The sequence below is a fragment of the Notothenia rossii genome (genome assembly GCF_949606895.1).
Source record: "Notothenia rossii genome assembly, chromosome: 3".
Classification (NCBI taxonomy): Eukaryota; Metazoa; Chordata; class Actinopteri; order Perciformes; family Nototheniidae; genus Notothenia; species Notothenia rossii.
The window spans coordinates 35745917-35760235 of NC_136901.1; the positions used below are offsets into that span (position 1 = coordinate 35745917).

Sequence of the window (14319 nt, forward strand, 5' to 3'; positions counted from 1 at the left end):
AAGTTCTATTTTTGTTTCATCTGGCCATATGACATTCTCCCAATCCTCTTCTGGATCATCTAAATGCTCTCTAGCAAACTTCAGACGGGCCTGGACATGTACTGGCTTAAGCAGGGGGACACGTCTGGCACTGCAGGATTTGAGTCCCTGGCGGCGTAGTGTGTTACTGATGGTAGCCTTTGTTACTTTGGTCCCAGCTCTCTGCAGGTCATTGACTAGGTCCCCCCGTGTGGTTCTGGGATTTTTGCTCACCGTTCTTGTGATCATTGTGACCCCACGGGGTGAGATCTTGCGTGGAGCCCCAGATCGAGGGAAATTATCAGTGGTCTTGTATGTCTTCCATTTTCTAATAATTGCTCCCACAGTTGATTTCTTCACACCAAGCTGCTTACCTATTGCAGATTCAGTCTTCCCAGCCTGGTGCAGGTCTACAATTTTGTTTCTGGTGTCCTTTGACAGCTCTTTGGTCTTGGCCATAGTGGAGTTTGGAGTGTGACTGTTTGAGGTTGTGGACAGGTGTCTTTTATACTGATAACGAGTTCAAACAGGTGCCATTAATACAGTTAACAAGTGGAAGTTACAGGTCTGTGAGAGCCATAAATATTGTTTGTTTGTAGGTGACCAAATACTTATTTTCCACCATAATTTGCAAATAAATTCTTTAAAAATCAGACAATGTGATTTTCTGGAATTTTTTTTCTCATTTTGTCTCTCATAGTTGAGGTATACCTAGGATGAAAATTACAGGCCTCTCTCATCTTTTTAAGTGGGAGAACTTGCACAATTGGTGGCTGACTAAATACTTTTTTGCCCCACTTTATATGTATCCGTATATATTAATTTAATTCATTTATCGTTTAACAGCTACTTACCTGTATATCATTTTAATTGTGTCTTATATTGTATTAATCTTGTGTGAACTGTACTACTACTGTACTACTTTCGCTCTTACTCTGTTGCTGCTTAAACTCCTGAAATTTCCTCACAGGGATTATTAAAGGTCTTATCTTATTTTATTTTACCATGGGTTTCAGAGAGGAAAAGGGCAACAGTAGCAGAGAAATCCAGACTAAACCAGAGCAGGATGTGAACAACTTACACAGAAGACAGTTCAAAGGATTAATGCTTTATTTTACTGCCTCTGTCCCTGTGTGAGGCCTGTGTTTTATAAATAATTAGGTGTTGTGTTCCTGTATACATTGGTACATTAGTTTACTGCGCAAATTGACTGGTGAGCCTGTGTTCTTTTTGTCCATTAAAAGACCTGCTCGTGGCTTCAGAGATCAGTTTCCTCTCTTTTTTCTCGTTCCTGGTCAATTCTGTGTTTTGTTACTCCCCTTCGTACCCCTAGATTTGGAGGGAACGTAACACTGCATTAGAAAGTGAGTCATGGGGATTGAAAGTGAAATTCTGAAGAAAAACGTATCCCACTTCTCAGGAAACCGTCCCAATCTAACTGCAAGGGTATAAAAGGGTGTTCAGAAAACACGGGTCTTCACTCAGAGGAGAGGAAATCATTGCAACATCTCCTTTCACTACCATTCAAGGATGAATTATGCAATCCAGTGCATCGTTTTGCTGGCATGCATTATCACTTGCACTTCACTCCGTAAGTGTGTCAAATTATTATTATTATTATTATTATAGCATTTTAAGCTTTTTGTTGTATTTCTGCATTTATTCATCTTCACTTTTATCCTGATTTTACAGATATTTTGAATTGCCGGTGTATAAAAACCAGCTCGTCTGTAAATCATTCCCTCATCACTAATATCAAGGACCTCCCGCCTCGTCCCTACTGCAACAAGAGAGAAGTCATGTAGGTATCTATTTAAACATGAATACATTGCATTTCTTTCAAGTGTTCCTTTAAACTGTTTTACATTAAATCTTCCTCTACTTCCTACAGTGTTTTCCTGAAAGATAAGCGTTCAGTCTGTCTTGACCCTGAAGGAGCATTCACCCAAGCAGTCTTGCGAACAATTCAAAGGTAGGTTTTGTTGTTTGTTCGTCATTTTACCAAAATCAGAGAGGTCAGCAGTTACTTGTTATTGCTCCGTGAATCAGGACCAGTCTGTGTTTATGAAAGACAGAGGAAGCGGCATCTAATTAAACTTGGATGACTTAATTTTGCAGATAAGCATGAGGGTCCATGAGACTGTTAAATGAATGGGAACATTAATTCTGATATGCAAAGTTTCCCCCCCCCCCAGACCTCCCTCTTTTCGTTGCTGCAAAACTCTAAAAATAGAATAAAGAAAAACTACATTTGATTATAAGGGGGTCTGATTTAGTCGTAGCTTTTTTTCATTAAGGAATGACAGGCTTAATACAGCGTTGAATTAAATGTGTCAAAGTATTATGAATAATCAACTTAGAAGTAGACATTTGTTCTTGTTCAAACAGTCTGGAAAACCACTGTGTTTTTAAAGGCTTACATTTTTAAATTGAACATGATGTGTTTTCTTTACAAACAGAAGGCGAAACGGGAGGTTAGGAAACAAAACAACTGCATCACCAGCCCAAAAAGACCCCCCGACCAGCCCCAAAACAACCGCAGCATCAGCATCCGTAGTGCCAACATGGTCATAATGCAAATGTGCTTTTCATCAATGCAATTCAACCAGTGTGTAAGAAGATCTGCACGGCATCTGTTTAATACGCCTGCATGTCACTTGTACTCAATACTGTGGGAAACCCCACAGGAGTAATTTGGGGTGAAGTGTCTCAGGGACACAACGACAGGCTGGCTGCAGTGGGGTTTGAACCCGTGCAGATTGTATCCAGATATGGTCAAATACTTGTCATTTTGTTGTATGCATATCACCGGGCGCCACTTTTCTGTTAGTTGTTTTTTCCAAACCTTTAATACAGTCTTTCAATGTATACACACCAGAGCTGATTATCATGACGGCTTGACATCACACTGTGAAGCTTAGTAATGAAGTTTTATTAATAATGGTAAATGTGAATTGTTTTTCTTTGTGGTTCATGTAAGGCCATTGTTTTTTATGAAATGTGAAGGATTTTATCTGTATGTTGTATAATACAATAATAATGTACACTACTGACCCGTGTCATGTGATGAAGAACTCTTAATCTTCAATAAATAATACAAATGTGAAATCTTGGCAAACACAGTGAATTACATTTTTATTTTTCTGTGTCGGTCTGTCTGTCTCTCTGGAACTTCACGTTGAAATCACAATTAATGAAGTATTTCCTTACCTAAAGTATACAGTAAGCAATATAATAGTATTTATGTTATTCAGGTTGTTATTCCCACTACAAGGTGTTTTTTTGCCAAGTCATATTGTAATACATCGCTGTATTTCTGACAGTCATGTGTTGTTGAGGCTTGGCATGATGATCCACTGTTTTCCCACATCACTGACCCCAATGTCTGATAAAGACACATGCCTTGAATCATGAGGGAACAATATTTCTCAAGTCTGTGACTGCTTTGTCAGCAAAATATGATTTCAGCTGTTATGCTTGCCACTTATTATATTTACTGAACTTTGAGGAACAGAAACAGGAAGATCATATAATAGCAATTTCAATCTTCTGACAAATGGACTAAACTCAGAGAAATAGACTTCAAACATAACTTTAACTTGTATTTTCAATGTTCATTAGTCAGTTTAACCTGAAAACTCCTCTATTGATACAGATGGTGGTTAATGATTATATTTATTATATATTATCAAATTAATATATATTTCCCCGATGTTTTTGAGGCTGCACAGCTTGTAAAAAGTCTTCTTGAAGTTATCAACGGTCATTTTACCCTCCATCTTTTAAAATGTTTATATTTTAATTGTGAATTTAGGCTAGATGTTCAACTTAATAAACATTGAAACAAATACCAGGTGATTGAATTGAAACGGCACCCGAAAGAGAAACCCAACTGAAATGTTAGTTTATTTTTATCGCTATGCACAGGATGACAACATTTGGGGAATTTTTAAACAGTACAATAATAATGTCAAAAACAAGACCTCCTCGAAACTACTACGGCTTAAGGAACAATTATAATGTACTCTGGAGTTCTGGCATTAATGAATGTCAGTCAGATATTCTCCCGCTTGTTTGCACATTTTTGTTCCTGACCAAATCTAAAGGAAATACCTGCGTCTTTAGCGGCTAAACGCTCAACTCTGTTCAGCAGCTATTTGTCTGCCATTATCTGTGGCCCGGTTGCATACAGAGGTCTTCCCAAGCTTTTTGGCTAAAACTATGCTTACGAGAGCCACGTGAATGAACTAAAACTGTAGAATTGTGTGCCTTAATACCAAAACAAAAAGCTGAAAGAAGCAAAAACGCTCAGAGCAGACGGAGACGGGTAAATTGGGTGATAATTCTGTGAATTTGCCGAGTGACCCCTTTAAACATCACACATAGTCATTTAATCTGCATCATAACACCAAACTGAATTGAGTAAACATATTGACAACAGTTTGAGAAGAGTCACTGCAAATCTTTTTCACAGAGTGACTCTATTGTGCTGTACATAGAGGGTCAGAACAAGCCCAGAGGACCAAAAAACAACGTGCAGTAGCTGCGAGTCAAACTGTGATATGCGAACAGATATTTATGTGTTTATTACTTTGAGTCGGAGGGAAAACACAGAGTTGCCTTATTTTTACAGAGAGAAATGAAGCCGTTCAGACAGACAACCTCTGTCTGAATGACTCGATTCTCGCCAGCCGCGAACACAACGTCTCTTAACCTCAACAGGGCCTCTTGTCTGTCCCTGAACTCACCATCCCATGACTGCCTTCTGCTGCACATGTGAATGCTTGAAAGTGAAACCAACGTTCCCACACACACACGTATACAAAATGGGTTTTTTCTTAAGTTCCCACAGTGAAGAAAAGCACATGATCGATGTGTTGGACGGGGGTATATATACATGATGTCAGGCAGCTGTATGATATCAGTCTGAAGTGACAACCAACAGCTGCAAAAACAAGATGAAGCTCTGCATCGTGCTCCTGTTCGGGACCCTGATTGCCCTCGCCTATGGTAAGATCGCAACCACATGTGTTTTAGCTTCTGTTTGACTTTTGCTGCGTTTAAATAACTTACTAAAGCTCAGGGTTTTTTAGAAATACTGCAGAAACTGACGTGTTCCTTGCACAATACTGAAACAAATCCTCAATCTGGAAACTTTAGTAAAAGCCTTTTAGTTAAAGCAATAACGGAGTTACCTGTATCCTAAATGTTCTCTTGAGAAACATGGCAAAGGGTCCATTCAGTGGCGGCTGGTGGAAAATATTTTAGGTGGGGCTTTGGAAATGGTGACCAAACAATACTAGGGGGGTCCGGGGGGATGGTCCCCCGGTAAAAAAAATTGAGAAAAGACCCCTTAAATTCTTCTTCTGGTGAAGTTAGAGTGGGGGGGGGGGGGGGAGGACAAATTGAGGCTTAAAAATATGAGAAGACTGATCGATACCTCCATAATCTTCAGTGTGGTGAGCTATGAATCTTCCAAAACTTCCAAACCTTGTCCTGGACATAGTTTCTACAGTATAAACTGTGCAACAGTACAGTAGGCTCACACAAACTGCAGAACACCGGGGCTTTGGGAACACTGAAAATTACTTTAAATGATTTAATTCCCATTTAACCTGTTAAGGGGCTTTTTCCCCCCGTCTTTTTTCTCACGAAACTGTGTCTCAGGGCTTCTTAAAATATAATAAACTATTCATGCGTCCTACTCATTTAACAGGAAGAAACTCAGCTAACTGATGATATGAACCATGTTTACCGAAACAAAACACAAGTCTCACAAGAAGCGTCTAAATGAGCACTGAGCGAAAAAATGCTAACGCACCCCAGGTATAAATCAATCGATATACTTTGACAGCTTCCTGTTTTGTCTCCTTGGATACGAGTCCAAAGAACTCACAGACTGCACCGGGCGCTGACGTAGGCGCCCTGTGACCATCAGATTTGACGACGCTGAATGGCTGAAATTAGGTTTTGGCGGCATAGTTTAAAGATAGCAACAGTTGGCTTCTGCTGCACGTGCTGCACTCTCGTCTGGGCGCTGTGCATAGCGCCCAGACGAGAGAGGGTAATGATACACGGGCAAGGACATCGTAACACCATTTTACAGTAAACAAGATTTTATTGTAGATTATACATTTTACTGATACCAATTATATAATATTTACCTTGTTTATTAAAAATAAAATATGTATTTTTTAAATATATATATTTTTATTTTTAATGTGGGAAGAGGGGGGTCGGCGCCCCTAGCGCCCCTATGGGCCGGCCGCCACTGGGTCCATTTTATTGAAATACACTAAAATATTAAATAACTGTAGATTAATAAATTAAATTAATTGTTGATCACTTTTTGCAGCATTTAACATTATTTTTAACATGTTTTCCACATTTCAGACAGCTATTGGAGTATTTTAATTTCTCTGAAGTATGACTATCAATTTGCAGAGACTTAAAAATTGAACTTGTCTAATCGTTGCATTATAATATATGTGCTGTTATCTAAAAAGCCTGTGTTAAGCAAGGCCAAAGCGTAACTAGATGAGTAAAAGTTAACTAAATGTATCAGCTAAATGTTCTTGAAGCATTAAAAGTAATAGTATGCTGTTTTATTATCATATACTGAAGCATTTTATCTCTAAGAATAATTAAAATGCAGTTGGTCGAGGGGGAGCTCCACTTTTTTACTGTGTTATCTTTCCAAATCAGTTCTAGACCCATTTTATTTGTGGGGCCATGCTCAGGCTAGTTTTTTTTATGAGCGTTCAACATTATTATTATTATTTTTTTGTTTTGTTTTGCATAAAGTCAAAGCGCACAAGTGAAGCAAAGTAACATAATTTGTTTCAGTGGTTAAATTGTTATTCAATCACATTACGAGAAACAAAATGCATTCAAGTTAATGTTGTAGTTAGAGAACAACGTACCTAAAATTGTATTATCTTTATAAACTCTTCTTTTGGAGGGGGGCCACAGGCGGGTCAAAGCTCATTGTTAGACGGGCACTGGCCATCCATATAAAGTGAAAAGTACAATATCTGCCTCTGAGATATCGTGAAATAGAAGTATTAAGTACCACAAAACAAACAGTACTGCGGTTTTTAGCTACAATCCGCCGCTGAAGGCCCCTCCAGACCAAAAGATGCATTCAAGATTTTGACTCATGTGTTTCCCCTTTGTGTAACCCAGTGAACTTTTCATCATGACTTGGAGAATTTACGCTGTAGTGAACAGGAAGATGACTAAAGGAGAAGATGGGGAAGTGAGCGTTGTAGCAATACAGAGGGAATGCAACCACAATCTCACAGTGCCAAGTTCCCTGTAAAATAAAAGAAGGAAGGGGAGGATGCAGTTTGATTGCGTGAATTATAGAAGTGCGAAATGTTCATCTCTGGCAAATCTTTAAACAGCCAAACAAAGGACTCATTCTTATTTCCTTGGGATATGCAACACTGCATAATACATGTTACCTGTTAGACGCTTTTATCCAAAGCAACTTACATATACTCAATACTGTGGGCAATCCCCACAGGAGCAATTTGGGGGGAAGTGTCTTGCCTAGGGACACAACGACATGCTGACTGCAGTGGGGTTTGAACCTGTGACCCCCTGATCCAAACACCAAGGCTCTATCCACTGCGCCACAAGCCTTCGAATATTGTGCAAGACTGACAGGATTTCAACAACTGCTAAACTGACATGTCAACATTACAATGACTAAAAGCCTCGAAACGCTAGAAGTCATCTCCATGTTCTGACACATGATTGAACACACTTTACGGTAAAACATGACTAAATAAATGTCTTTTGATGACAGGTATGCCACCGATCAGCAGAGACTATAACACTCACTGCCGGTGCGTTCAAGTGGAGTCGAGAATCATCCCGCCGGACAGCCTGAGGAGCATCAAGCTGTTCCCTGCAGGGCCCCACTGCCCCGACATAGAAGTCATGTAAGTGTTCAATAAAAGTCATCAACATGCAAGAGTTTAAATTAGAATTAGAAACCATTTTTACTCCTCAGGACTTATACAAATGGTCAAAAATCCCTCCCAAAGACAGGTACCGTACTAAAACACCAAGTCCTCGAGGAATACATTAGAAAAATCCATGCTATGATTTGGCACTGAAAACTGTTGGCGTACGGAGAAAAGCTTAATGTGGAATTTCCTGGTTTTATGCATGAATTGGTCATTAAATGTGATCCGTCACAATTATAGACAAACACAATGTGCTTAAGCTAATAGCAAACCAACATTTATATTCTTTCATGTATTTATGGAGAACACCCTTTGAACATTCACAGTGCCGGTTTTGGAGCAATAACCTCAGACAAACTCTCAAACCCTCCAGATCCAGGAATAAGTTCTGGACTCGGACTAAACTTCTCTAAAATGCGGATTTTCTTTTTATTGTTGCCACAAAACCACCAAACTTCCGTTGATCTTCTGCCAGCGGACAGCCACTCTGACATTATACTATCCAAGAACAATACGATTGTGTTTGTCTATAATTGTCACTTAGATGAAGATCAGATCACATTTATTGACCAAATCATGCAAAACAAGAAATTCCAAAGGGTTCACATACTTTTCTTGACTTTAATGCAGGGGAGATTTCCAATGTGCTGCTCATTTGTATCTGATACAATAAGGATTAGTATCATTGAAGAGCCATAATAATGTCCAGAAGAGACATGAATATATATCTAAGGTAAAACAACTGTAATGGTGTCAGCACATGCCATTTGTATTATGTATTTTCTTTAAAATAACTTCACTTAACTTAGATCCTTTTCTAGGCAGTTGTTTTTGGAAACCTAATCTCTGTGTCTCTAAAATCTTGGCTCTGTTTAATCCTTTTTTTCTTTTTTACAGAGCTGGACTGGCGAGCGGGGAGAAAGTTTGTCTGAACCCGCGGTCGTCCTGGGTGAAAAAGCTCATCCAGTTTGTTCTTGCAAAAGAACTTCATCAGGGGGGGTCACTTCCAAAGAATCAAGCATAGTATCAAAAGACAAACAGTGAAACATGTGCAATGAATTCCTCTCTGCAGCGATGAGTTGTACTGTTGTACTTTAATAAATCACACTTAACACAATTTGTACAGCTTATTTATATTGTTACTGTTTGAATGCTCTTTTTTTAACCAAACAGGAAGTGTCTAAATAGCACTTTTACTGGATGAAGTATGTCTAAGCATTATAGGAAGTCAGGGGTTGTTGCGTGTAACGTGTAAATTGTAAAATAAATCAAGTGTGAATGAGTGTTAATTATTCTCTTTATAGAACGTTTGGTTGTATGTCGGATGCAGACACTTTGTAGCATGTCATGTGTAATATTCAAGACATCATTTTCTTTATTTTGTGAAAATCACTTGCTTTGTTAAACCCCTTTCCCAACGTTGGCACCGTCAGGGTCTATATTCAATTTGAGAAAACAAAATAAATGATAAAAAGTCAAATGTTTCTTGTCTTGCATTTAATCTGAAACACACTTCTCCAGATGTGAATTTTGTGAAGACACTGTTGAACTTTTGCACTCATTTCAAAAGAAACACTAAACAGTCTCAGATATAAAACTGCTTGGTTGATTTCCCTGTGTTGTTTGAACAGCTTTTGCAATGTTAATGAAGGTTTAAAGTCTGAAAAGTACAATGTGTAACTGAGCACCTTAATGCATCATTAAGCACTTATTTTGCACTTATGTTCTCAGGCCTTATGGTGTTTGCTTTAAAAGAGACGTTTATTCCAGTAAACTTCTCATACTCCTGAAACACTCTGCTTTAAAAAGGACCAGGGGTTGATACCTTCAGGGCCCTCAGGAAACCTGATGGACATTTATAATCAACCTTATCCCACTTTTCCCCTTCTGTCATTCATTAGACGCAACCATGCAAAACGGGGGAGGGGATGTAATGAAATAAGTGACGTCAGTCTATACCTTGGAAACCTAAAAGTAATTGTGTGAGTGTGCAGAGACTTGTGCCTTTCTATATCAATGATTAAAACTTAAAAAAGAAAAATTGAGCACGTGCAAAAAAGAGAAAACCCATATTTATAGGATCCCTGATGTCCAACGTTCTAACAGCAGCCGTAGTTTGTCAGTAAAACAGACGGGTCTCCAAAGAGTGATTAAGGGGGTTTTAAATGTTTACATAAAAATGTTAGGAGCTCTTAGAGAATTGAATCCTTGATTTGTTTATTAACTGGTGAGAGAAGTCAAACCTGTTTCTAAACACCTCAAAAACAAAGGAGATGGAAATTGATTTTAGAATAGCACAATCCCCCAACCCTACTCTTTTCAATAGGGAGCCTATACAATGTGTCACTGAGTACAAGTATCTTGGTGTCGTGCTTGACCACAAGCTCAGATGGGATGTATGGTCAGAGAAAGTAAATGCCAAGTCTCAACAAAGAATGTTCTTTTTACGTAAATGATTGTCTTTTAATGTCGGCAACAGAATGGTTAAGATGTTTTATCATGCTTTTATTGAAAGTGTGCTCTCCTTCGGCATCATATGCTGGTTCGGCAACGCCACTGAGGCACAGAACAAGTCAGTCAGGAGGGCCGTAACATTGTCCAGTAAATTGACAGGAATCTCATTTTCTAGTCTAGAAAGCTTATACAGTACAAGGACTGAGTTTTAAAAATGGCACACAATATTGTGAGTGACCTGAGGCACCCACTTGCCTCTTATTTTGAATAGATGAGATATCGTGCCCCTCTGTTTAAAAAGAACAGATCTAGGCTGTCTTTCGTCCCACAAGCCATCAAACTCCTTAACCAATGATGGCTAGGACGCACAGTTTACCCAGCTGGTCTGGCATTGTCGTCGTCCCGATATCTGTTTTTTTTATGTCTGTTCTTTTTTAATCTGTGTCTATGTTGATGTCAGTGACGAATGTTTTATCTTTTTTAATGCCTTTGTGATGTGCTGCAAACCATTTTCCCCTCTGGGACAAATAAACAAATATTACTACTGTATTGGATTCACAGGAATTAATGAATCAACACGACAATGCTGGCGTCAATGGAGGTTACTTTTCAAACTCCCAAACCTTTGTAACTAGTTTGAAATACAAGCCAAAACACTGTCAGTGAACATTTTACAATACAAACTTTAAAGCACTTCCATATAAAACAGTCAAGATGTTTTCTGGCAACATTGCTTTGAAAAAACAAAACAGCTGTGTGAGATTAGTGTTTAATCTTAAGCAAATAAAAAATATGTAATTTATTTCACACATAAAACAAACACAAGTTTAATACTCCAGCTCTCCATGAACTCACCGCCTTTTTATTCACTGGAAATCAGATAATTCAATCGAAGGAGTGAATAGGGAATATATTTACCAGAGAAAGATTCAATTAACAGAGAGTAATCCAGTGTTATCACTCAGGAAAAACAGTCAGAAAAAAAGATCGAAATCTTTTCTGGGAAGCTGAAAAGTCGATGAAAGTTCAAGCTGCTTTACAGTAAAACACACAAAAAGTATAGATAAGGAATAACAGACAAACATCTTACAATATACAATCTTTCAAGTACAATCGCCAAACCTAAAGCTGACACAAAGTGCCTCTTAAATAATTAACAGTTCTAAAGTTGATTAAAACACTTTCAATTCAAACGTAAAATCTCAGACAGCTGGTTTACCTTAAAGAAAGTTGGAGGGATAGTGCGTTTCAAATAAAACACTTAGTGTCAATTCAGTCAATAAAAAAAAATCAGTATGTAGATTGTATACATAAACTGATTCAATACTTTTTAAGGACGCAATTCCTGAATTGTAAGACAAGTATATATTTAACATTTTACCTTTTAAACGTTCCTTTTAAAGTTCCTGTTTTCATAAATTCCTGTCTCTAGGCAAGGGCTTGAATGAGAAACTTTATGAGAAATTTTTTTTATTCAAACAGGAGCTTTTGTATTTCCAAACTTTCTCAGGAGATGATGTACTGATTTTTAGGCGGAACCCCTCAACGTCTGTGACTCGTCTGCTTAGTGTACTAGAGGAATTTGGCAACCTATCAGGTTTTAAGATTGATTGGCCCAAGTCTGCCTTTTCGCCTCTCAACGACGCTGCCAAATCAGCTATCCAGACATCATTTACACAAACATATCTATCAAACAATGTCTACAAACATTCCTGTGGTAGAACATTTCAAATATCTTGGTGTTGAAATATTCCCAAACCTTAACAAGACTGTAAAGAATAATTATACAGACTTGTACAACAAGGTTCTCCAGGACCTCAATAGGTGGTCGAGCCAGCCCAACTCACTACAAGCCAGAGCTTCAATAATTAATATGAATATACTGCCTCGAGTTAATTTTATCAGTTCAATGCTTCCTCTATTGCCTCCCAATGGTCATTGGCAGAAAGTACAGTCGGCAATTTCAAAACGTATTTGGAACAAGCGGCCTAGACTCAAAATGTCCACTACTCAACGGAGGAGGCTTGATGGGGGGCTGGCAGTACCACATTTTAAATTGTATTTCTGGTCCTTTTCATTAAGACCTTTGATTTATTTGCTTGACCCCAAATATGTGGTGGCGTGCTTTAGAAGAGAAGTTAGTCTCCCCATGGAGACTTCAGTGTCAGGACCTTGACACAAACTGATGGACCCAAATGCACGACCCAGAGACAAAGTCTTGAATGTAACTAAATGTATTTTTAATTCCAAAGATGAGGTAATCCCTCTTAACAGAGTAGTTATGGCATAAACAAAAAGTGCTCACAAGGAGGAAAAGCTAGCATAACAAAAAGAGAACTTAAGAAAAACGTAAGCCTACAAAACTCACGACAAAACAAAACCTGACATGAGTGAAAGCGATCCTTTCTGAGCTGAGGCTTGGCACAACCATTCGGGGAAACAAACAAGATGAACTGACACGGACAGGGGAGAGACAGGACTATTTAAACATGAGGTGAGTGGGAACAGGTGGAAACAATCAGGGGCAGACTGGGACAATAAGTCAGGCCGGGAATTATACACCCAGCCAGGCCGCTACCAGTTTTCTTTTCTGCCATTTTCCTGGATTTATTTGTCAATATTTACAGTGTTGCTGCCCATAGTGATAGCCCTAAACTGTTAATCTACTACCCCAGAATAAACATATGGACATGGGTTACTATTTTAAAAAAAAGTGCAAATCTATTTAGGAACCTATCCATGTGAACATATTTTAAGTGGAGGTGGACCTCAAATCCTCTAGGGGGGTCCGGGGGCATGCTCTCCGGTAATATATATTTTTTAAATGTTGGACTTAAATGCATCAATCTGGTGCCCTTTGAGGGGGAAATAAAGAGACTACACCCATATGAAACAGAACTGTATACATTTAAATAATCATAAAATCATAAGAACATGTCCATAACCAATAACATTCCATATCCAATATGAAAAAACTTTGAAACTTGTTTATTTATTTGTTTTTGGTTCATTTATAGTTTTATAGTGTGTCTGGGCTCCTGAACCAGCCTCACCTGTATCCCTCCTCTCCCCCTGCTCCTCTTTGAGGCAGCAGCAAAGACTAGTTTTAGCTCTCAGCAAGTTTTTAAAGTGTCTCTTACCTTTTTTCACCAAATCAATTTTTTTTTATTATTATTCATGCATATTTTACTAATCACTCCCACTTCAAATGGAAATATGTGTTTACATAATGGTGACCAAACCGTTTGAGACCCACAGAGAACTTAGACCAAACACTCAGAGTCCTTTACCTCAACTGAGCTGTAGTTATCAGTCTCTCAATCTGACAGGAGAGCACTCTCCTCCACCTTGTTGACAGCTCATTATATCCGTTAGCGCAGCCAGCTAGCACCAGATGCTAACAACAACAATACACGTAACCGGTGCGCGCGCTTTCTCTCGCGCTCGTTCGCGCCACACATACAAACCCTCCCGAGCTTGAATGACACACAGAGACCAATCGAGGGCATTAGTGTATGATCTGTATGAAAGTGGCCATGTCGGCAGGCCACATCATGTAGACAGACAGTCACACTCTGTGAGGCAGAGTCAGACCCACTTTTGTGCAGCGCTGCGTTCAAAATACATACATAACAAATTGTTTTCCTCAGGCCAGAAGGCCACTTAACAGGCCAGGCCATCGGGAAACCGCCCGGTCCTCCCGATGGCCAGTCCGGGCCTGCAGACACTGATGATGGCGGGAAAAACACACAGGGGGAGGAAGATACAGGGCCTGAAATGAAAGACAAAAGGTAAGTACAAAATAAAACAGGAAATGACAGACAAAATACATGAACATAACTAACAAATATGACGAGACACAACATTAGGT

The 14319-nt window shown here is 38.9% G+C and overlaps 1 protein-coding gene and 1 long non-coding RNA gene across 2 annotated transcripts; both read left to right on the plus strand.

Annotated features, from left to right (window-relative positions):
- Positions 1 to 1488: 1488 nt before the first annotated feature.
- LOC307033961 lies at positions 1489 to 3138 on the plus strand. Its single transcript, XR_013806731.1, has 4 exons — positions 1489 to 1609; positions 1711 to 1819; positions 1910 to 1990; positions 2478 to 3138. It is a non-coding gene; the product is annotated as an uncharacterized lncRNA (long non-coding RNA).
- A 1733-nt stretch (positions 3139 to 4871) lies between these two features.
- Positions 4872 to 9474, plus strand: cxcl19 (chemokine (C-X-C motif) ligand 19). Its single transcript, XM_079672963.1, has 3 exons — positions 4872 to 5028; positions 7832 to 7967; positions 8892 to 9474. Exons 1-3 carry the CDS (start codon positions 4977 to 4979, stop codon positions 9016 to 9018), a joined length of 315 nt encoding a protein of 104 aa, XP_079529089.1. The 5' UTR covers positions 4872 to 4976; the 3' UTR covers positions 9019 to 9474.
- The last annotated feature ends 4845 nt before the right edge of the window (positions 9475 to 14319 follow it).